This window comes from Ursus americanus, chromosome 6 (assembly GCF_024610735.1).
Source record: "Ursus americanus isolate L20-20 chromosome 6, mUrsAme1.1.p, whole genome shotgun sequence".
Taxonomy (NCBI): domain Eukaryota; kingdom Metazoa; phylum Chordata; class Mammalia; order Carnivora; family Ursidae; genus Ursus; species Ursus americanus.
The window spans coordinates 7213398-7236644 of record NC_142132.1 but is presented as its reverse complement, the minus strand read 5'-3'; the positions used below and the strand labels follow the sequence as shown (position 1 = coordinate 7236644).

The 23247-nt window shown below is 56.3% G+C and overlaps 1 protein-coding gene across 7 annotated transcripts in view; it reads right to left on the bottom strand.

Moving 5' to 3' along the window:
* CTBP2 (C-terminal binding protein 2) overlaps positions 1 to 23247 on the bottom strand; it is a 158929-nt gene that overhangs the window by 17262 nt on the left and 118420 nt on the right. The window contains exon 1 of one of the 7 annotated variants that reach the window (XM_087862586.1): positions 18766 to 20926. The exons of the other annotated variants lie outside the window; for them this stretch is intronic. Coding sequence (XP_087718712.1) covers positions 18766 to 20425 — 1660 coding nt within the window. The 5' untranslated portion in view covers positions 20426 to 20926. Of the gene's footprint in view, positions 1 to 18765; positions 20927 to 23247 lie in introns of those variants that run through there. 7 annotated transcript variants of the gene reach the window in all.

Sequence of the window (23247 nt, the reverse complement as noted above, 5' to 3'; positions counted from 1 at the left end):
GGTATTACTTACGGCTGGAGCTGCACGTAAGAAATTGTGCAATGAGACATTCAGTGGAAAACGAAGAGGACACCAGGCCGCGTTGCTGGAGTTCTGCTATGAGTGGCCGATGGTCCAGGGGAAGACAAGTCCATAGGCCCCATGGACTCAGAGAGAGGAAAGGGAGGTCCCCAGGGAGGACACCGGCAGCTCTCTGGTCAACCGGCCTCAATGTCACCTTCTCCAAATAGCACCAGATTTCTCAGGAGTGGCTTCTTCCCCGGGCGACACAGGCTGACAGGGCTCCAGCTGGCCTAACGGGATAGGCTTCCCTAAGCAGAGTGACCGAGGGGGAAACGGGCTGATCCCGTCACACGACACGGCCCCGTGGTGTTTGAGAGACCCATTTTCTGGCTTTCCCGGACACCGTGTGAGGTTCAGCTGACAGGCTTCTTACAGAACTCTGCCTCGTTTTTGCAGATCTGAGTTGGTTTCTGTTGCTTGTTAAGAACCAAACTGCCGGAGGCTTTCTTGATTTGGCTGTTTCAAGATTTCAGAAACGAAGCAGTTCTACCCCAAAGTAAAGTGGCCACAATAAACATGTTCGACCAGCAGGAGAGGCCTGTCCTGACAACTGACCAGATTCTGCCAAAGCATCCCTACACCGCAGCCCTTAAACACCTGTGCTGGGCTGGCCAGGATCACGGATGACAGTCACCAGCGACCACTCCATCTGCTCAGGTCACCCCCTGCTCACCTAGCAGGGACTAGCCAAGTGTGCTGGGATGACCGAGGGGGGAAAGGGCCTGCCAAGCAGCACGGATTCGCACCAAGATCTTCACTGCTGCTCCAGGCCTCGCAGGTGGAACCCAGCTGGGAGCCTCTGGGGCCTGAAGGCCGTTGCTGGGATTCTCTGGGCCAGCACCAGCTGTCCTGGCAGCTGACGCTGGAATAAGCACCTGGAAAGAACCGGGAGATCCAACGTAGGCCTTAGAAATCCGAGACAAAATGCACTGCCCTGCACGCTTAGCCAGAGGCCCCAGAGCCCATCGAATGGGGTCATCAGCTCCCAGAACTTGCAAGGTGGTCTGGAAGGCAGAAGGTAGCACATGGGGCTCCCAGCCTCACGGGCAGGTGTTTGAGGTGGGAGAGGACACACAGCCACAAAGTCCCAGAGGTCCGGAATGGCTGGGAAAGGACACTCAGGTCTGTTCTTGGGGCAGGGGGTGGGCGACATGGTCAGACCCTCCTGAAGTGGTCGCGGCTGGAGAGGCTGTAAGTGCAGACCTGAGTCTGGCCTTCCAGACCTACCTTCTGAACAAGCTCCAGCCAACCGCATGACAGTTGTTGTGGTCGAAACCCCGTAGCTGACAGTGTAGGACGGTTTTCACTACGTGGATAAAACCGTGTTTACAAGCATGGGAGACCTGTCTCTTCGACACAAGCTCCCCCAGGTGCGGTTCTGGAAATCCGTGCACTGGGGTAGATGCTGGACCCCACCCGGCACAGCCGCGTCTGCAAACTGAATGCCGAGTCTCGGATACAGTTTCATTTATGACCCGAGGTCAGCATCCGGTCCCCAGTTTGGCCACCAGTCATGAGTTTCGGCTCTAGATTGTGGAAATGCAAGCCTATGATTAGTCCCCTTATCAGACCCTAGATCTGATTCTGTGTCTGGCCTTCTAGAAATCGGGACCGCTAAGCCCAGCCAATATGGGCTGGTTTGTGCAGGGTTGCAGGAAGTGACTTTTTAATTGGGGGGCAGCTGCATTTAAGAGGTAGGTCTGGAAAGCCAGCAAAGGCATGGTGACTGTCCCTGTGTCCGGAGGCCCGGGGACAGCATCCACGCCCACGGCAGCTACCCTTGCCTTTCACGAGAAGGAACATGGGAGAAGACGAGGGTGAGTGGCTTCAAGGCCGCAACCGCAATAAAATGTGTGTTGCTAAGTGTGGTGCTATTTCCAGGTTTAAAAAACACGGTTACTGTTAGAAACCTCATCTTTGTGTCCATGTCACTGCCTGCCTTTTTGTCAGGCAAACGTGTGTTTCTCAGTGTCCCCATCCTGCACAGGCCGTGGGATGATTTTGAGAACACGGCGATGTGCAGATACGTGGCCCCCACCGCAAACAGAACCCGATCTTTTTTTTTTTCAGATTGTCTCTTTTCGAGTCTCATCTTATCCCCGGACAGTTCTGCCAGGGGAGGCCTGCTTGGCTGGAAGGACGGTGGTGGCGGAGGAACGAACACTCATGATCTGAGGGCCGAAGACCAAGAGCAGTGTCTGGCTTCACATCCGCACGCAGCACGCGTCCTAGCTGACGCCTAAGTCAAGTCGGTTCCAGGGAACCAACAGCAGCTCCCAGCTCCCAGCCCACGTGGCGGCTTTCGTGGGCGGAGGCGACTCTCCGACGTGGACCCCCCAGAGCAGGGTCTGGCCTCACTTCTTTCCAAGTGCATACCTTCGACAGGCTCTGGCATGCAGGCCCGGGGCCGTTCTCGGGGCCCGCAGAGGAACGAGACGCCGCCGCTCCCCCCGGGAGCTCCAAAGGCACAGGGAGTCTGCCTAATGGAAGAAACAGCTTTTCCTCGGGCTGCTTCACGATCAGAACACAAAGTGAGCTTTAATCAGGGCCAACTGTGGAAGACAACTTTTCTAGCATAGAAGTTAAATCAGCACATCTCACAGTTCAGCTCAGGCTAGAATGGAGTCGCCGTTACGCGCCTTGGCGAGTCAGCACCAGAAGGAGAAAGTACAGCTGCCCGGCCCCAGGGATTCGCACACACACGCACTCTTCCCTTCCCACACTCACGGCAGACATCACTAATGGATCTCAGCACTTTCAGCTTCCGAGTCCCGGTTGATCACGAGCCCCCGGCAAGGCTGGTTGGTATCTGCCTGCCACACTTGAGCGAGCCCAATCCCCTCTAGAAGCCGGAAAGGAAGGCGAAGGTCAGAAGGGAGATGGGAGACATAGGGAGGCCCCAGGGGAGGGAAGAAAAGGCCCACAACCCAGAATTAGATCTCAGTGTGCAGCTGGACCTCCCATGCCACCCCCTCCAGGCCCGTGACCAGGGGTCCCACGACCTCCTCCGTCACTCTAGGGCTGCTCTGCGGGGCTCCGTGGCGGGTGCCTTGGTTTGCGCCCACCTCCTTCACTGTGGAGGGCCTCAGCTGCGCCCGGCACTGTTCTGTGACCGCCCAGGGCCCCCTCCTAACATGACCTTGGTGCCCCCACAAGGTGGAGGGCACTTCCCCAGCCCCGGAAATGGGCTGGCTTCGGACTTTGCTCAGAGCCACATCATGTGGCAGAACCGATGCAACGTCGCTCCCACGGTGAGGCCATCGGGCTGTCCACGCTTGCGCTGGAGCCTCTGTGCACTCCGGTGTGAGGCACCTGGGAGGAAGGACCCCTGAGCAAAAGGCCCCGGAGTCATCTGCTGTGCGGTGCAAGCAGACTGTTGTGCTCAGGAGGGCAAGGCCGGGTGTGAGTGTGTGTGTATATGTGTGTAAGTGTGGGTGCCTGCGACCCGACAAAGACAGCAGCACGGACGTGACCCACGCGGATGGTGCAGAAACTTGGAAGCTTGGCCCCAGGCCTTCCCAGGATGGAACAAGTCTGTTTTTTTAAGACCCAGACGACTTGTGCGGGGTCAGCGCCCCAAGCAGGGCTGAGCTGTGGGCATGTCAGTCACAGGATTCATAATCACAGGCGCCCCTGTGTGAAGACCAAGACACCTTTCTCCTCCCCCAGGGAAGGGCCAGGCCACCGGGCGTGGAGACCCTGGTGTGGCCTCTTGAAACAGCATTCCTATCTTCTCACTTTCTGGTGAGCCCCCAGCTCTTGGACTTCTCCCTCGGCACACCCCAGAACCCCCACCTGATGCTAAGCCTTATGGTCGGGGCCCTAGGAGCCTTGCGTCAGGTCGCTGCCCCTGCCTGGAAGGAAGCTGTTCAACCTTTCACTCCACGGGCACCGGGACCCTGGAGGGTGACAGGGTCCAGGCAGCACCTGGCGGGCGAGCAGCGGCCTGCAGGCGGAGCATGGGCCCTGCTGCCCTGAGCGCCAGTGTCACGGCGCCAAGGCCATGGAGGACCCTGCCAGGCAGAAAATTATTTAACTCAACCCTGAGCAAGGGCGAGCCCCAGGCCAGGTGCTGGAAAAACAGGAGTCAAAAACAAAAGAGAAGAACCTGGCTTAAAAATGGTACCAGGGAATAAAAAGGAGTGAAGTACTTTCTAAGATAAGAATGTGGCAATGGCCGTGCCATCCCGTGCGGAACCCCAGCCACTCCAGGCACCAGCCCAAGTCTCTCTAGGGATGAGTAGCACGGCTGGGAAGGAGGGGAGCTCAGCGCAGACCCGGTGCCCTGGGAGCACCAGCACCTCGGAAGCAGTCGGGTCCCTCGAGGCCGTGGTCTGCCACCGAGCTGTGAACACACGTAACCACTGCATCGCACATGTTAGCGGGTTGACTGGCACGGGCCTGGGTTCTCTCTCAATAAAGTGAGTGTGGGAAGACCCGGCCTCACCAGGCCCTCTGAACACACTGGTGACCGCCACTAAGGGGACTCCTCACAGGGCTGGCTGTGTCCCACGGAGGGGCCGGGGTTTAAGCCACTCCTCGCCTCTGATTTTAGTGTCTCTGAGTGAGTCGGCGGTTCAGTTGAGAGATGGCCCCAGGATAAGGAAATTCGCTTCTTAAATAAAACATGGGTCTTAACGAGTCATGGCGCTCGCAGTGGGGTGCCTTCAGGCCACCTCCTCTGTGGCTCAGGTAACAGCTGGACGGAAAGCCGGCCAAGCAGGAGGCTCCCAGGCTCCTGGGCCATTGCCCCCTCCCCCCCAGGCTTGCCGGGGGATCGCCGTCAGCCCAGGGCACATGCGTGAGCTGACTTCCGGAACACAAGCAGGTGTCTACAAAGAAAAGGAGAACTCTGTACCTCCAGAAAGACAAGCATTGTGGCTGGTTTAACTGGTTCCTTAGAGCAACCCAGGGAAACTGGCCCAGCAGCCTGAACTATATAGTGTCCACACCACACCGGGGACAGAAACATAGAAAAGGGACAGAAAATTCTCCTTTTTCCAGCAGAGCTTCAAAACACAACCAAGAACCGTTGATCACTTGCTTGAAATCATTCCCGTGGACACTCACGTGCAGCCCCGGGCGGGGGGAGGGAGCTGTTCGGTAGCACAGATACCGCACTCAACGCACCCTCTCCAGAGCGGCTCCTGGCTTTGACGGTTTGTGCCCGTCACCCTACCAGTCCCCAGGGAGCCTCGTGCTTCCGGCGAATCCCTTTGCCCTGAAGAAGCTCCCGAAACAGGTGCTTTCCACTGGGGGTGGGCTGAACACCATCCACTTAGCGCCTCCTGACCGACGGGGCCGAAAGAAACAGGAAGGAGGAGGAAGCGCTTCCCCCCAGGTCTCGGGGGAGGGATGGGCTCAGGGGACCGAGGTTCAACCTGCTCAGGGGCACAGGGACAAAACAGAAGACCAAGCAGGCCACTGCGGGACACATTTCCACAGCGAAGCAGCCAAGGATGCCAGGTTCTACTTCTGTTTGTGGTAAGACCGGACTCCTGTTCCGGGTTTCTCCGAAGGCCAGTCTCACGTGGGTGGTCCTGGAGCGCGGAGGGAGGGAGGATGGGGTGGAGGGATGTGGTCTGCGCAGACACTAGGCTTGGGAACAGCCGACCCCCAGGTTCAAGGACCCACTGGCTCCCCATCTGGGTGAGGTCACAATTCACCCCCTAACCATCCCAGCATGCCTTGGGCACTGGACAGAGCCACAGATCCTGGCCCCGGCCGCATCTAGTCTGATGACAGACAGGTGATCCCAGCTTAGGAGATGGGCAGGCCTTTAAGATCCCCCCTCCACCGCAACACTGGCCATTTGTCAATTACATGTGGTCCCCAAATCAAGAATCCTCATCTGGGACACAGCAGGGATGGACCCTTCCCTTTGGGGTCACTCTGGATTTTGTGGCCCCAGAGAGGCATGTCAGGGTGGTAAGTGTCATCCAACATGATCTTGTGGCACCAAAGGAAGAATAACCCCCTCCCCCTCTTGGGTACCTTCCAAGCTGGGACCTCACCAGGGTCCGTTCAAGTCCCTCTTTCTGCTGGTTGCCCCTCGAGCCTGAGAACCATGGAGACTAAAAGCAAGCATCCAAACAAGTCAGAACACCAGAGAACGGTGAGCAAGCTGCGAGTGCCTGGTCCCCATTCCTCAAGCCACTCTTGGGGACACGAGGTCATTCCACAAAGTGCCCTAAGACCCAACATACACCTGTGGGCCTGGCTGATAAGAAACCTGGTCCAGCTTGGCTCTTGACCTCTGCCCCTAAAAGCATCACCCTCTGGACTCCCCCGACACAGGCTTTCCGAGACCATCGTGACAGGAAGCAACCTATGTGTGACCTCCGGTACAGGTCACAGCCGCTCTGCACCCTGAGCCCACAGGCCTCTGGTGTCACGGACGTGCAGGCCTGGAAGGAAGGAGGAGCCCAGAGTGTGCTTCGGCCAGCTCAGGGCCACAGGGACAAGACCAAGGGCCAGGCCTGGCCAACACGGCTGTTCAGTGTGGTGGATCTCTCACAGCTGGTCACCACCAGCTGTGGACAGATGGGGGGGCAGGGGGGACAGACATGACACCGTAGTGTCCCTTCTAAACAGTAACTGGAGAGATGGTCAGGACAATAGGCCTCATCGATAGAGGACGGAGGAGAGAACAGTGAGGATTCTCCGCCCAGAGCTCCCTACCAACTATTTTTCCTAGAAAATACTCTGAGTGTGTAGGGTGTTTACCAGTTACCATATGTCTGTTTCCTTGGGCTTTCAATTAGCCTGGGGGGGGAGTGTGTTCCACATCCTTTGGCAGAAGCTCTGGGCAACCTAGGCGAGCCTGGAATAGCTTTCCAGAGCGGCCCCTCCGAACACCTCCTTGCTCACCTCCTGTTCCTGCGCTGAGGTTCATTTATCATTCAGCTCATTCGTGGTGTGGACAACACGCCGGCAACGTGCGAAACCATCCTTGCAAGTGGCGTGACCGACACGGAACGGTGAACGACCCGTGCGGCACTCTCAAGGCCACTGCTGCTCTCTAGGACGTGGGCTTTGCCACCACGAGAGCCACGTCCCAGACAGGAGAGCAGCTGCTGGGGTTCGTGTGCGTGCAAACACCAGCAGTCGCCCCAAAGGCTACAAGCCAGACGCGCAGAGTCCGTTCTCCACAACACGGCCTTTTCCCGAGCGGTCGGACATTGGAAACTGTGCCCTCTCTGCCCGAAGGACCCGGCCACTGGGATGTGGGGCTTGTGACACGGGCCTGGCTCCTGGGCTTTCTCTGTGCGTCCTGGGCCAGCCCTGGGGAGGGGCGAGGAGGGCAGGGGCGGCGCAGACCCTCCAGGACTCCCGGAAAAGGCCCTACCTGCCCGTGGCGTGGGGGGGGTTTCCATGTGAGTACTTCTCAAGCTCTAAAAATGTGCCCATGGCAACAACAGAAGGGGATGTTTGAGAAAAATAAAATGAAATAAAGATGAGAAAAGAAGGGATGGTTGCCAGAAGAGTCTGGCGGAGGCAAGCTTTGCACGCCCACTTGCCGGCCTGTGTGCCGTCAGCGTGTGTTCCTGGCTCACGCAGGGCCGACAGGACTCTGCAGGAACCCCAGCAGGCTGCAGTCAAGCCACCAACAGCGGGGCTCTCCTACCCCAACCGCTTCCCCCGGGAGCACTTACGGGGCCTCGCGCCCAGCAGGGGGCTGTGGCGCAGTCTAGGGGACTGAGGGCAAGAACAGTCTGGGATGCGGCAGGTCAGGGACAGGGATACAACAGGGCCAGGGAAGCCCTTGGAGAGGCGGGTCCCTGACCAGGCTGAGGACACCCCGCACTCTTTTTTGGTGCCTGGAAGGGACTTCCCACCCGAAGGACAGGAAGCAGCAAGGCAGATAGATGCCCAAGTGACCCGTGAACGCACGACAGCCGTGAACAACGCTGCCCTGCGCACCGCGCGCCCCGGTGTTTCCTGCTTATGGACCCGGGGGCTGACTCCTCCCCGGACTCCTTCGGCGCCCCCTGAGGGGCAGACACCATCCTTCCTCCTGAAAGGCCCCGGAAAGAGCCTGGCAGACCCAGGCTCCTTCTTCTGACCATGCTGCCTGGGCCCCGTGCCCATAAAAACAAAATAGTGCCCTGTTTCTTAGCTACGACAGCCACCAAAGCTGGGATGGGAGAGGGAAGCAGCCCAAGGCTTTCAGCTAACTCCGTTTCTCATGTGGCCCTAAAACCAAAAAGAAAAGTGATTCTAAAGACCCTTTAACAGGCTTGCTATCCGGCAGGCCAGCGGCCAAGCGTGCTGCCCTCGGGCCCCAGAGTGGCCGGGAAGCGATTTTCCCAAGCACGACAGCTGGTGGGATAGCCCCTCCCCGCTCTTCTCCTCTCTAACTTTTTTTCTTAAAACGTAATGACTTCTAAAGTGTTCCAGGCTCAAAGCCCAGTTCACAGGGAAACACTAGAACCCATCACAAAGTCATATTTATTCCATCAAATAAAAAGCATCTAATAGAAAAATCCCCAGTGGGGAAGTTGGTTAGGTTGAGAGGTCAGCTTTGAGCACCGTACGTGGAGGGAGAGAGGCCAGGCCCACGCTGTGCGGCTGGCGACAGTGTCCACCTCTCCAGGCACAGCCCCCTTCAACTGAGGAGAATCGCCACTTCCCCTTGGACTTGGCAATGCCTGCCGTGGGGCAGGCCCGGGGAAGAGGCAGACAGCCTGGAGAGGAAATCAGAGGTCAGCCTCAGGAACAGCAGCACCCCCACCCGCCGCTGGTCCCAAACCCGCACACGCGAGCTTAGCAACTGCAACCGGGTGAGGCCCACTGAAAATTTTAAACTAACGTTTTATAAAAATTAGAAGACGACGCAGAGGAAGCAGTCATGAGTCACGGAACTCCTGAATGGAGAGGGGCAGGCTGGGCCCCAGGGGAGGTGACACAAGAGTGCACACCACACACGCAGAGCCAGGTGGGCAAGGACAGCAGCAACACCTTGCAGCCACACGGGCTCCTCGGCCCCATCGTGGGCACAGTGTGAATTAAGTGATCTCATTTCCCTCTTTACTTGGGTTGCTAGGAAGCCTGGGGAGACATGCCCACCTCCTTGGGCACAAGACTGCAGGGAAAGCTCTGTGTTCTGGCCTCCCACCCAGCTTCCTCTTTCCTCATATGCTTGTTTCCCCCTCTACTCAACGCTGTCCTTGTGCGTTAGAGCCATTCCCCAGAGCGAGGCTTAATCCTCTTAGGACCAAAGAACATTTATACTCCATCTCAGCACGCAGAAAAACTCATTTCCTTGGCTCTCCTGAAAGGCAGCAGGGTAGGAGGCAAGGGGCTTGGCTCTGCAGCAGAGCACCGGGCAGGGCACCGAGGCTGGCCGGGAGCAAAACCTGGGCCAGTGCATGGTGTGACAGGATCCTCAGGCCTCTGGAGACGAGTGGAGCCCAACACCCCAATGCCATTCTTGGGGAAATGAGCCTTAGAGCACCACTCCTCTGGGACTCCTCTGGAATCACCCACTTTAACCCTTTCTTGCTGACACAGACCTCAGCTTCCAACTTGGGCTGCTTTCCCCTTCCCAGCTTGACACCACTGCTGATTTTCCCATGTGACCCTGAAGCCCTGTGTTTGGTGGTTCATCATGGTTGGTGGTTCAGCACAGTGACCCATCACAGGCTTGGAGTCCCGACAGTCTGGCTTCAAGTCCCAGCCCTGCTGTGTGACCTGGGGAAGAGTACTAACCTCTCTGAGCCTCAAGAGTGTTCATCTTAATAGGGAATTACCCAGAGCCTTCTCAGGAATTCATATGCTCCAGAATGGTGACAATCATGTGACTATTTACTGGGCTGATTCGGTCCTGGATTCTCTCAACGCTGGTGAACACCGCCCACCCTCCCCCCTCGCCCCGCCATCCTGTGGAAGTGATGTTTTCATATCATCAGTCCTGGGAGCACTCGCTCCCCCGGGCCCCACCAGCCCTTCAGGTGCCTGCCTTTGGGACCCAGAAGTCAGAGTTCCCGTCCTGAGCCGTCATTTCTTCGCACAAACTCCGCATACCAGGATCCTTCCTCCCACACCAATCTTGTTTAAACAACAAGTTGTTCCATTCACATTTGGCAAACCCTTCCTGGGATCAATTCTCAACTGCTCTCAGGAGAACATGTCCCCAGAGCCGCCTACCTTCCCAGTGGGGACGGGCGTTTACAGGTTTGATTTTATGCTCTCCTAACAATTTGGCAAAAAAGTTGTTTTATTCATACACTGCGTACCGCTATTTGGCTAAATTTAACTGCAGTGTACCTTCCTGTTCCTTGAGCAGTGGAGGGAGCAAGAAAAAGTGAACAGACTGTTTTTTTCCTTTACATGAAAAACAACTAGAAAGTTCTTTGTGTGAGCCAGCCTCAGAATGGGGAGAACCCCCAAGAGCATGTTTGTTTACACTAAGGTGCTATACTGCTAACGTGGGCTCATCGATTATGGACTATAAGCATGATTTCTGTTCCATAAATCTAAGAAACAAAAAACCCCCAAACTCCTAGGTACCAGCAAGGCTCCTCCTGTGAAACAGCTTTAGAATTCTTGCTTCATATAACCTTGGGGATAAGAAATTAGCTCCAAATGCCTGAAAATCATCTTTATATATATATATATATATATATATATATATATATATATATATATATATATATATATATCCGCCCCCCAAATGTCTACCTTCTTTGGATAATTAGCTGCCAGATGCACTACATATAATACGTGGCTCCCCCACAGCCCTAGCCTGGGCCCCTCACCTAGCTCACTCCCCTAAAAGCAAAAGCACACAGGTGCTGGAGCCACCGGATATCCACATGCAGGAGAATGTAGCTAGACCCCTACCTCACACCCACGCGCAAATTGGACTCAAAATGGTTCAAACACCTAAATGTAAGAGCAAACATGGTCAAACTCTTAAGAAAGAAAACACAGGCATACATCTTCATGACCTTGGATTATGATACCAAAGGGCAAAGCAAGCAAAGGAAACAAGTACGTAAACTGAACTTCATCAAAATTAAAACTTGTGTTTCAAGGGCAATATCAAGAACGTGAGAAGACAGCCACAAAATGAAGAAAATATTTGCAAAGCACATATCTGATACCAAAAGCCAATGAAGACTTCTTGTCTGCTTCCTGGGCTCCACGGGTCCATGGAAGACCCAGGTCAAGCACTGAGGTCAGGGAAGCCAAATGGGAAGCTGGAGAACCACGGTGTAGGGCAAAGATCATGGAGGAGATCAAAATGGCTGAGAAACACGTGAGAAGATGTTCGACATCACTACTCATCAGGGAAATGCACACCAACATCACCACGAGACATCAGCTCACAGCTGCCAGAACAGCTGTCCTCAAGAAGACAGGAGACAGCAGGTGCTGGCGAGGCTGTGGTAAAAAGAAAACCATGTTTACTGTTAATGGGAATGCCAATTGGTCCAATGACTGTGGAAAACAGTTCTGGACGTTCTTGAGAAAAACAAAATAGATCTATCACAGGTCCAGCCATTCCACTTCCGGGGATATATTCGAAGGAAATGAAAACAGGATCTCAACAGATATGTGCGCTCTCGTGTTCATCAAAGCATTATTCCCAACAGCCAAGATATGGGAACAACCCAAATGCCCATCAACAGATGAACGGATAAAAAAGGAGAAGTACACACACAATACAATATTATTCAGCCACAAGGAAGGAAGATATTCTCCCATTTGCAACAACACGGGTGGGGCCCTGAACACATCACGCTATGCCAGAGAGGTCAGTCAGAGAAAGACAAGAACGCACGATATCACTTGTATGTGGAATGTAAAAAGGGTAAACCTGTAAAAACCAGAGTGAACTGGTTGTTACCGAGGAATGACCCGGGGGGGGGGGGGGGGGGATGCACAAGTGTGACAGTTTCACGATGCAAAGTCGCAGCAAGTGTAACGCAGAGACCCAACGTACAACGAATACAGACAACGATGCTGTATGATTACGTGACACAATAAACGCCGCTACGCCCGTGACCGTGCTGCCATACGCACATCCAGCAAAGTCACGTGCTGTACGCCGCTACGCCCGTGACCGTGCTGCCATACGCACATCCAGCAAAGTCACGTGCTGTACGCCGCTACGCCCGTGACCGCGCTGCCATACGCACATCCAGCAAAGTCACGTGCTGTACGCCGCTACGCCCGTGACCGCGCTGCCATACGCACATCCAGCAAAGGCACGTGCTGTACGCCGCTACGCCCGTGACCGTGCTGCCATACGCACATCCAGCAAAGTCACGTGCTGTACGCCGCTACGCCCGTGACCGCGCTGCCATACGCACATCCAGCAAAGTCACGTGCTGTACGCCGCTACGCCCGTGACCGCGCTGCCATACGCACATCCAGCAAAGGCACGTGCTGTACGCCGCTACGCCCGTGACCGTGCTGCCATACGCACATCCAGCAAAGTCACGTGCTGTACGCCGCTACGCCCGTGACCGCGCTGCCATACGCACATCCAGCAAAGTCACGTGCTGTACGCCGCTACGCCCGTGACCGCGCTGCCATACGCACATCCAGCAAAGTCACGTGCTGTACGCCGCTACGCCCGTGACCGCGCTGCCATACGCACATCCAGCAAAGTCACGTGCTGTACGCCGCTACGCCCGTGACCGCGCTGCCATACGCACATCCAGCAAAGTCACGTGCTGTACGCCGCTACGCCCGTGACCGTGCTGCCATACGCACATCCAGCAAAGTCACGTGCTGTACGCCTTAAACTTACACAACGTTACACGTCAAATATCACGCAGTTAAAGAGCAAAGGTCAGGTGGGAAAGGAGCGTGGTGAAGCGCTCAATCGGCTTCCCTTTTTCTTGGGCAGATAATCCTACCCATACTCACCCACACTGTGGAGTCAGCTCGGCCCCCTGTGCCCCTAACTCTGTACATCTTCCAGAAAAATCTGGCCCACGCTGTGTGGTCAGGACTGCTGCCTCTTTCAAAGATTTTGGAGAGGCAGTCATCCCTGGAGGAGACTAAGGGTGGGAGGAGATACAAAATCACAAACTGTTCTTTGGAAGCCAAAGCTGAGCCTGCCAGGTCACTCCTTGAAGGCAGGGGCTGTGCGAGTGGGCGAGGCCCCGCTCTTTCTAAAGCAGGAAGACAGAATGCCCGTCTAGAGAGAGGGCACAACCAACCTGTTCCGGGAAACTTCGGGCCTGCTCAGGCCACACAAAAGAGGGTCTGGAGACAGGAGCTTGGGCAGAGGCGGCCGGTCCCAGAGTAGAATAGGCTCCACTCTCTCCCAGGAGAACATGAATCGATTGCTTTAAACTAACTCCGCAGGAAAGCACAGCCAGGACGAGCCTCCTTAGCCACCCTCTCTGTGTCCCGCGTGTTAGGCAGAAACCCCGTGTGACCCTGCAGCGGCCCCCCAAGAGGGCCGAGAGCCCACTTCAACCAAGGGGTGGGGGCTTCCTGGCCCGGGTAGCAGAGGGCTGGAGTTCAAACCCAAGTTCCCAGACCATGCTCCTTGGACGATCACAGACACATACACCCCTGCAGAGGGGGTCTGAGCCATCGATGCAGGGGTGGAGGGTGCACTGTACAAGAAGTTGACAGAAATTCCCAGATACCCAGTTTTGTGAAAGGCCCGTTAAGCTTTAATCGGACTCAGGCCCGGCAGAGCGGCCCTCGCCCCCCAACACAGGCAGCAGCAGGCTCTTCCCCAGTCCGCCCGACCACAGCCCAGCCGGACGCTGTCCTCCACGGACAGAAGCACCAAGTGCACACCCAAAAGATCACAGGAGGCTACTCTGAGAGGCAGAGAGCTGGGGGACGGGCCTGGCCTCTGAGCTCTGCAGTGCCCCCCAACCCAGAGCATTGCATCCGGCCGCAGAAGTGACCAGGAGATGATGACGATGCGTAAAGCACCATTTCCGAAGCAGGCCCAGGCTCTGGCCAAGGCCACGCAGGTTTAATGACCTCAACACTCAAGTGACTTCTTCCTATGCTTGCTGCATCTGCACACGCCCACGAGGCAGGGTCAATTCCTACCTTCCTTTGACAGACATGGAAGTGGAAACAGAGAAGCCAACACGGTCCCCAAAAGATACACAGCGTCCATTCAACTACCTTATGCTGGCGAAGTCCTACTCCCTGGTGTGCAGTTTTCCAGAAGCCCAGTGAGAACGGAGAAATTCAGACTCTGCCCAGTAAAAACAGCTACAAGAGCAAAGGGTGATACCAAGTTCAGGCTCTGCACTCAGTCTGGTAAGGAGGAAATGACCAAGGTTCAAATTCTCCTGGGCACTGACAGGTAGAAGGGGATCGCTCCCACTCTGGGAAAATAGCAGTCACCAGCGAAGGCCAGGAACGACAGGTCAGTCCAGTGACCTCCAACAGAGGGTGGGAATCATGGGGGCCCTACGAGGGTGGGGAACGGCTCCACCTGGGGCCTTGAATGCAGAGGGCAGGAGCAGGTGACCGCTGAGGGGCCACCCTGAATTTAGAAAAAAATGAACCAGAGCCACATCTGACTCCAAACACGTGCACAGGGGCCAGCCTGAAAGACGGATCAAGTGCTTGCCAGTTTTAAGGGCGCGGAACACATGGCAGGGGTTCTACTGGCTTGGAAAGGCTGAGCCGTCAGCACCTCTGAAGTGCACGGCTGCTCCCCAAGCTGGACGTGTCCGGGAGGCGACTGTGGGGAAGAGGGTCCTGGCCAGAGAGAAGAGTTTTGGCTGAGTGGCCTCAGACAAGTCCCCTTCCTGCTCCATGGGGCTGGAAATTTCTTGGCCATGGAGGTAAAAAAAAAAAAAAAAAATCACTCTGCAGGGAAAAAAAAAAAAAAAGCCTGGGAGATGCCCAGGGAGTCACAAAGTGGCAGCCAGGATGGTTAAGAGCTCTTGTAGGCCGGGCTCGCGCACACAGGTCTTTGCTCCCCTGTGCCACCTGGGGCCATGTCCTTGCTCTTGGCCTGTCCACGATGTCTGCAGTCTGATGGCTGCTCCAGAGTTGGTGCTCGGCCCTCAGTTCTTCCCTCCAGTGCACACCATGTCCTTAGAAGACAGGCATTCCCAACAGCACCAGGCTCCCCAAAGGCCCCCGTGTGTGTCCCCTGTGAAACAGGGCACCACCCCCACCCCTGACACTACCCCAGGCTGCAGAGCACCCAAAGACCAGGCCTGGGTCTTACACACTTGTGAGCGTCAAACGTCTGACCTGGGGCCCGGCACACGGCTGAATAATCAACGAGCCAGAGCCAAGCTCCCAGGCGGCTTTACTCGGTCCGTGCTCTGTGTTCAGGAGCGTAGGGGATGCCCTACTTGCCCTCCACCTCTCTTCAGTCAAACAGCAAGATCTTGCCAAAGTAAGGCTCTCTAGCCGAAGGGCTGATGTCATCACCCTGCTGCCCTGCAGGGCCAGCTCAGGGTCACGGTCCCCAGATCCCCATCCCACCCCTCCCAGGCTGGCTCTACTTCCGGGTAGGGGATGGGTGTGATCGGCTGGCTCTGGGTGCCTCTGGGGCTTGGTGGTGGCCTCCCTCCCGCCTGACAGTTTGAGAGTCCTTACCCTCAAGCCCGTGCATCGCCCCTCCGTCTTCCTCCCAGCATTGGCCTCACATGCAGAGGGTCCCTCCAAGAAAGCCAAGGACAGGGAAGGAATCCCCAGGTGTGCACGCACCCAATCCTCCATTCTGATTCCGAGACTGGAGTTTTCTCCTGCGGGGCCTTCCTACCCAGGAGGCCAGGCACCCACACTGTGTGTTGGCACCGCATCAAACGCTGACACACGCATGACCAGCTCTGATGACCGGGAACACGGTGCCAACCACCCGTCTCCCCACAGCCCCAGCGCCAACGGACCTTGGATGCGTCCTGAAAGGTCCTCAGGCAGTGGCCCAGCTACTGGATGGGGGTCACAACACTTAATAAATCCGAATGCATCCAGAAAAATGCCTGGAAGGAAACAGACCCCCGGACAGAGCAGACCAGACTGCAGCTCTCATTTGAAACTGTGAGCGCGGGTGCGCTCTCGGCGAGCCCTCTGCGGGCGGTGCGCTCTGCTGTCTTAGGGGAAGATGCAAACACGACCGTGGCTGCAGAGCTGCTGTTCAGAGGACGCGCCCCGCTGCACGGTCACAGACAGGCTCCATCCACGTGACGTGCGGGAGGGGGCAACGCTGGGTTGCAGCCACAGCTGGAAGGTTCTGCAGCTTGTGCCATGGTCAACCAGGTCAGTGTGTAAGCGACAGCAGATCCACCAGATGCCAACTCTCACCCAGGTCTGATCAGGTCTGATGTGCAGCTAATCCCCCGTCACGTGGGGCTGGCGGGCTGCACGCGTGGCCCTCGTCTGGCCACCCTGAACTGCCTGGTCCATGGACTGGCACACAGCCTACTTTTGCACCCACAAAGCCAACCAAGGGGAAGCAGGTAGTTCATGGAGTAAGAAAAGCACACAGGTGTTAGAACAGCCAAAGAATGTCAAAGTAAAACCACGCACTTAACACCAAACACACAACCCGCTGGAAACCTATAGACTGCCTCTCCAAAGAGAGAGAAGAGAGCTGCCTTCCCTGACCCTCCAGAGCAGAGGGAAACCTGAGTCAGGTGAAGACCAAAACGAAGATTTAGTCACCCTGGCTGTGCCACCAATGACCGCGGTGGCCAGAGCTGGGTTTGAAGACGGCCATCCCCTGGCTCAGCCCGGCAGCACAGGCTAGCTGCGGCTGCCCCATGGGAGCTTTGGGTTTCCAGACTTCAGGGCTGGGGTGCTTCCCTTAAGCATAAATGCTACCCTCTCGGGGGCAAAGCGACTGCCCGGAGCTTGGTGCTAGGAGCCAACAGATCCAAATCTGGCTGTGGATGCTACGAAGGCTGCCCCCCAAAATGCCAGTCCTACAGGCTGGAAGCTCCGGGAGAAGCCAAATTCCTACCCCCAGGTCCCTGACACACCGCTTTCGGGGGAGGGTCATAATGACACACTGAATGTAGCAGAAGGATCGAGGAAGAGAACGACCACTACGGGACAGATCATCCGACAGAGAAATTTATTTGCTGGCAGACTTCCGACTGCAGGCTTCCTTGGCACTGGCTGGCTGCCATGCAAATGAAACAAAAATCAATATCCTTTGGTCTACAAAACAGTGTGTTAACAATCATACTCCAAGCAACTTAAATAATATCCCTCAACCCCGTACCCAAATAACGGGGAATGTTTCTGCTAGAAGGCCGTGCAAGATAAACAGAGGAAAGCAGAAAATAACGCAATTTTACAGGTCCTCCTTCAGCAAAACCTTTCCAGGACTTCAATGAGGAGATAATCTTTCTGTGATTATGACCAAACCCTCCCGTTGCTTAGCAACACATAATTAAGGAATATGTTTTCAGATCCGCTTTGCAAGCCCGGCCATTATCAGATGAAATTACTGGAGCAACAAATGTCATCGCCATGCAAATTAGTTGGTTGCAAAGAAGGAATGTTTGCGAGGGAGAAGGTGCACACGCTCTCCGCGTGCCCATCTGAATTTCTCCCGCCGCACACTGATGAGCGGGAGAAGGAAAACAAAAGTCAAAGACATTGTATGATCAAACTTAAAAAAAGCCACACTAGCCATTTCAGCCTGCTGGTAGCCACGAGGTCACTAGCCCCACAAACGTGATAGAAGAATTAATACAGCCCCTCAGGGTTTTAAGCTCAGGCTCCCCCAGCTGACAAGGGGGTATTTTCAAAAAGGTACGTCTTATTTCTCACGCCAGTCCCTCCACCCGAGAATTCGATTGATTCAGAAAAAAATTTCATTTGAAAGGGATTCAGTTTTCTAAATTGGGGCGGCAAGAAGGAATAGAGGAAAAAAAAACACTGACGAACAGCTTGAATTGTCAGTAAAGATTCTACAGTGAAAACACAAAGTAAGTTTTGTTCAGAGAACGTCCACCTGGAATTTCACCCACAATACCCAAGGAAACACACGTAATAAATTATACTTGTCTACTGTTCTGAAGCGAACCACCTAGGACGGTTCTCTCTTTCTCCAACTTGAAAATGGATCGTTCCCTACAAGGAAACAGAATTCCCACCTGTATTTCCCAAAATGAGACTACGTCTGCCTTTGAAACCAGGAGTTCTAAGGGATTTCGTCATCCTGCTTTAACACACAAGCCTGGAAGCACACCCGGATTTAGCCCTACGGTGGCCCCCTCCTCGGATACTGGGCACAGACCCTTCAGAAGTGCGTTTCCATGCTACGACACACTTCTAATGGCAAGCGAGTGATGCACAATTTGTGGGGGGGCACTGGAAAAATACCCCCACCTTCTCCAGAGCCACCAAAGGTGAACTGGAGAAAACAAGACCCTCAGTGAGCTGACGGTTTCATTCTGTTCTGAATGATTTCTGGGTTTCCCCCAGAAACACATTTGTGTTGCATAAAGGGAGAGTCACTTATCAGCTGGAGCCGAACCAGAGAAAGGGAAGGCCATGCTGCTGTCCCAGCAGGTCAGCCTGAACGGCGAATCTGTCTCCCCCAGGAGAACCCGTATCAGTTGGCTAGCTGGCCGCGTGGGAGCGCGTGCACGCATCAGGGCGTGGGTCTGGGCTCTCCAGGCACGGCAAGAGAGCAACGAAAGTGTGAAGACCCACTGTCCTGTGCTCAAAGCTCTGCCCGCACCGTCCCCTCAATGTCCCAAGCGAGGAAGGGCAGGGAAGGGTCATTACTTGTTTCTGGAGCAAGCATGGTGGACACGATGATGGGGGCCCCCGTCCGCCGGGCCACCTTCTGGTAGGGCAGTTGAGGCGTGTGGAGGCTCTGGCTGGCCGGCGGCAGTGTGGACGGCTCCGCGGGGACACTAGGCTTCCGCAAGAGCTGCGGGCTGCCGTGGGGACTGGGCAAGGGCGACGCGGCCACGCTGCGCTCCCGCTTCAGCAGCTCCATGGGCACTGTGTATGCTGTGGAGTAGGCCGTTCTGGGGCCCGGGTGAAGGGGGGTGGTGGGGCCCGGGTGAGTTAAGGCCACCCCGGCCTGTGGGGGGTACGTGGGGCCCAGCCGTGCTGTCAGGGCGCAGGGGGTGGGAGAGCTGTACCCAGAGTTGGAGGGGAAGTGGGGGGCTTGGGCGCCCACCCCAGGGGCAGAGTAGGTGGCCGCCGTCTCTAGGAGGTGCTGGGATGGTGCGCTGGAGGGGCGGCGAGCCAGGTCTCCCGCGTGGAGGGATGCCGCCTGCAGGGGCCCCACGGGCTGGGGCTGCAAGGCCGAGGCACCCAGTGAAGACAAGTCACCGTGGAGCTCGCTGCGATGGCTGAAGCTGCTGGAGCGCACCCGGGGCGAGGGGCCCCCCCGGCCCTGCCTGCGCAGCTGCATCTCAGTCCTGCAGGTGCCAGCCAGGCGGCTCAGCACGCGGGCCTGGCCCAGGTTGGGCGCGACGCACTTGATGTCTGCATCTTCCATGGTGGCCAGGACGGCTGGAGAGTCGAAGCCCTGCTGCAGTAGGGCCACCAGCGTGGCCTCCGCCACCCCCTCAGCCCGCAGGAGGGCCAGGAACTCAGGCAGCGTGCTCCTCCTGCCCCCGAGCCCCTGGAAAGAGGACAGGTCCGCCTCGTAATTCTCATCAGCCATCCTAGAGGAGACACTGCCCCGGGCAGGCCCGTAGCCGCGGTTCAAGGCTCCAGGGGCCACCCCCGTGCCGCCGTCAGAGACGCTGGCTGCGGTGGGGTCCACCACCAGGCAGGTGGGGGCTGCCGGCCTGGCAGGGGCAGAATCCACGGGCCTCTCACCCATGTCGTTGTAGAGCTGGCTGGCAGGGTAGGCGGGGGCCTCAGTGGCGTACCTGCCCTCGGCCAGCTCCCCTGCGCACCGCATGGGTGATGGGGCCCGGCTCTGCGTCCGCTGCCCCTGAGCCATCCCTTTAGCTGCGGGATCCCGGTACAGGTGCCCGGTCTCCTGCAGCGCAGGGACCCGGCCTGGCACCTGATCCCACGACATCCTGCTGCCCGGCACGCCGTAACCAGGCAGCGAGCGGCTGAGTCCCGGGTCGCGGGGGTGACGGGCCTCCTTGGGCGCCCCAGCGGCTCCCGCCGCGTCCCCGTAGTAATCCCGCGGCAGCAGGGCACCTCGGCCAGACATCAGCGCCTGTCTGCTGTCGTAAAAGGTGAAGTCGGCGAGCGGGCTCTTCCTTCCAGCCACAGAGTTGAAGAAGGCCTCCCGGTAGAGGTAGGGCTCGGCGGCGCCCTGCGGCTCGTACCACAGTCCCGGGGCGCCACCGTCCACCACAGAGCTGCTCCTCGCGGGAGCCTCGGCCACCTCCCAGGGGCCCTCGTACCAGCCGGTCGCATCCCAGCTCTGGGAACGGCCAATATGGACCGGGCGGCTGGGGACCGGCATCGGGCAGGAGGCACGGCGGCCGAGTCCAGGGAGGACGCCGGTCTCTATAAATCTTCAGTTACACACATCACAACAGACCCGCTGCGTTCTAGACGGCAGGAAAGACCAACAGGGGGTTTTCTATTTCAAAGGATGGCCTGAATTATTAATCCTCCGAAACATTAGTAGACAAAACACAACACTCACGGTCACTTCGCCTCACTCCCCAACGGCCGCACCAGTCCCAGAAAGGAGGCTGTGCCAGGCTTGCCGGCCCCCCTTCCTCCTGGGGGGTGAGCTCACATGGACCTCGGCTCTCTCAGCGTGGGGATTAGGAGCTAAATAAAACCCCTAAAGCTTTTGTTCCATGTGACATCTCGTTAGATGGAGGAACACGGCTGAGGGCTCCAGCCAGGCCTCCCGACCTGCAACTGGCAATTACTTTCACACTGACGCTCTGGCTTATCTCCTGGTCCTCACCAGGGTACTTTTGGGATGAGCACTGCCTCCCCCTCCTGTCGATGCCTCCCCCCACCCCTGCCCACAATCGCCTAAAAGTGACAGAAGGAAAATAGGAAAAGACCGCTTTAATGTCAATTCAATCTTAACCCACCCTGATGAAACGTTAATCCATTGCACACGGCTAAGAACAAATTAAATGTGAACAGGCAGGCGGGATACAAAGGAGTGGGGGGGAATCACGCACAATTCTAGAACACGAGGTACCCTGAGAAATGGGCCAGGTCTGCAGCCCCGTGCTCCGCCAATATTGAAATCTGGCTCCGACTCTGGTTACCCATCAAATGAGTTACATCGCTCAAGTCCAAATGGATTCTTTACTTTATTATCGTAAAACACAGATCCCTTCATGCTGCCAGGGATAAACAGACAAAAAAAACCCACCTCTGTGTGTAATCTAGAATTTGCCATTTTAAGACTGCCACGGAGGTCACTGACTAAACCCCGACATCACGGAGCAAAACCGGGAAGCGGCTGCAACCGAGGCTGCCTCGTTCCCGCAGGCTGGGGCTGGCCTACATTTTGCAGACGGTTTTCCAGTATTCCTATGGACTAAGATTTTTACATCCCTCACTAGGGGCTTTGGGTACAGTAGCGCAAACAACAGCAGTTATTGAATTTAGATAAAGGAACACCCCAACTAGGAGCACTGAAACATTTCCTAATAAACACCGAAGGGTCCGAGAGAAGCAACACTGCAAAGCTTCAGGTTCTGCTCCCCCAAGCCTGGGGGTCCCGAGGCGCAGAACTCACCACAAGAACAAAAGCGCGCGACTGTGGTGTCCAGTGAGAACATTTACAACTGGGATCACGCACCCATCTGCAGCCGTGAAACCGAAGAGTGGTGTCTTCACCCACAATCTCTCTCGGTGTCAGATTCAATTAGAACCTTTCACTTAAAAATCCCAGTTGTTAAAAAAAATTTTTTTTTTTTTGCATGAGTACTGAAAATTTACAGTGAGAGAGTAAAGTAGGTACAAATCCCTTTCCAGGAACTGCAGGGACATGGTAATGCAAGACGGTGTCGGGGGCAGCGCCCCCCCCCTCCCCGATGAACACACACACTGAACTCTGGGACAGGCTCTGTTTAAACCAGCACTACTCACTCCCCCAAAGCTGGAGCCCTCTGGCCACCCACCGACTGTTGAGGAACTGGTGGGGATGCAGCCCAGGACCCCAGGCTGTGACCCCAACACCACGGCCCCCATTTCTGACCCCAAAATACCAACAAAGCTCGAGTTATCTGGAAAAATTCCCTGGCAGGCGGAGAGGAGACCCAAATCCTCCTCCAATCCCCTCCATGTCCTGGGATGCATGGGAAGAAAAAAAAAAATTAACAAGCCACACTGCCAAACGTTGGGTTTCCACGTAGAAAAGAAGGCTGCTGGCGCCAATTTCTGGAATTCCTCTGTTGGCACAACTGCCACCACGGGCTGAAAGGCCTGGCTGGGCAGGGGACGGAGGAAACAGGCCTGGCCACACCGAGACAGCATTTACACGTCTCACCAGCAGCCAGAGGATGTGTTTACTTAGAAGATCCATCAGAACGGACAGGAGGACGTTACAGAGCCCCAAACCAAATGGAAACAGCGCTATCTGGTTACAGCAGATCACTTCCCGGTGCGGCTGGGCTGGCGCACTTCGTGCACATTGTCCCCTCCTCCGGGCGCCGCTCAGCTCTTCCTCCCCTCTGCAAAGGAGAGGGCCGGGGAGGATGGGGCGTCTCCCTGGGGACCCTTCTCAGAAGGAGCACAGGAGACAGGCTGGCACGGACACAGCCTGTGGGTCAGGTGAGACACACCTCAGCCAGAGAAAAGACACTGACCAATGGATATTCTCCGGAAGCCTCCACCCGTATCTAACTCATCACCTCTTCCCCTTCCAGTCTTGGGTTTTTGGGCCAGAGGGGACCTTTTAGGCCTCTCTGTGGGGATTGCACCCCATTGTCACCTCCTCCTCCATCACTGGCTAGAGAACGTGGCTGGCTGGGCAGGACGGACAACCACAGTCCTTATCCTCCAGAAGGGACCAGAAACCAGGCATCTTTGGTATCTTGTTTTTCTTACAGTTTCCTTATTAGAGGATGTCCGCATCTGTGTGAATGTCTATACCAGGCGGGCCCCGTTCTAGGTGCTCTGCCCATAAGCGACTCTATAAGCAGGTATGATTATGTCCCATCCCAGATGCTGGAGATGGAGCCTGGGTGCCCAGCCCAGGGCCATAGCGTGTGGGACGCAGGTCAAACTCCAAAGCTAATGCTCCACTTTCCAGAATCCCTGCACTGACCCTGGGTAGCTCTGCTCTGGTGCTGGGAAAGGAAACCT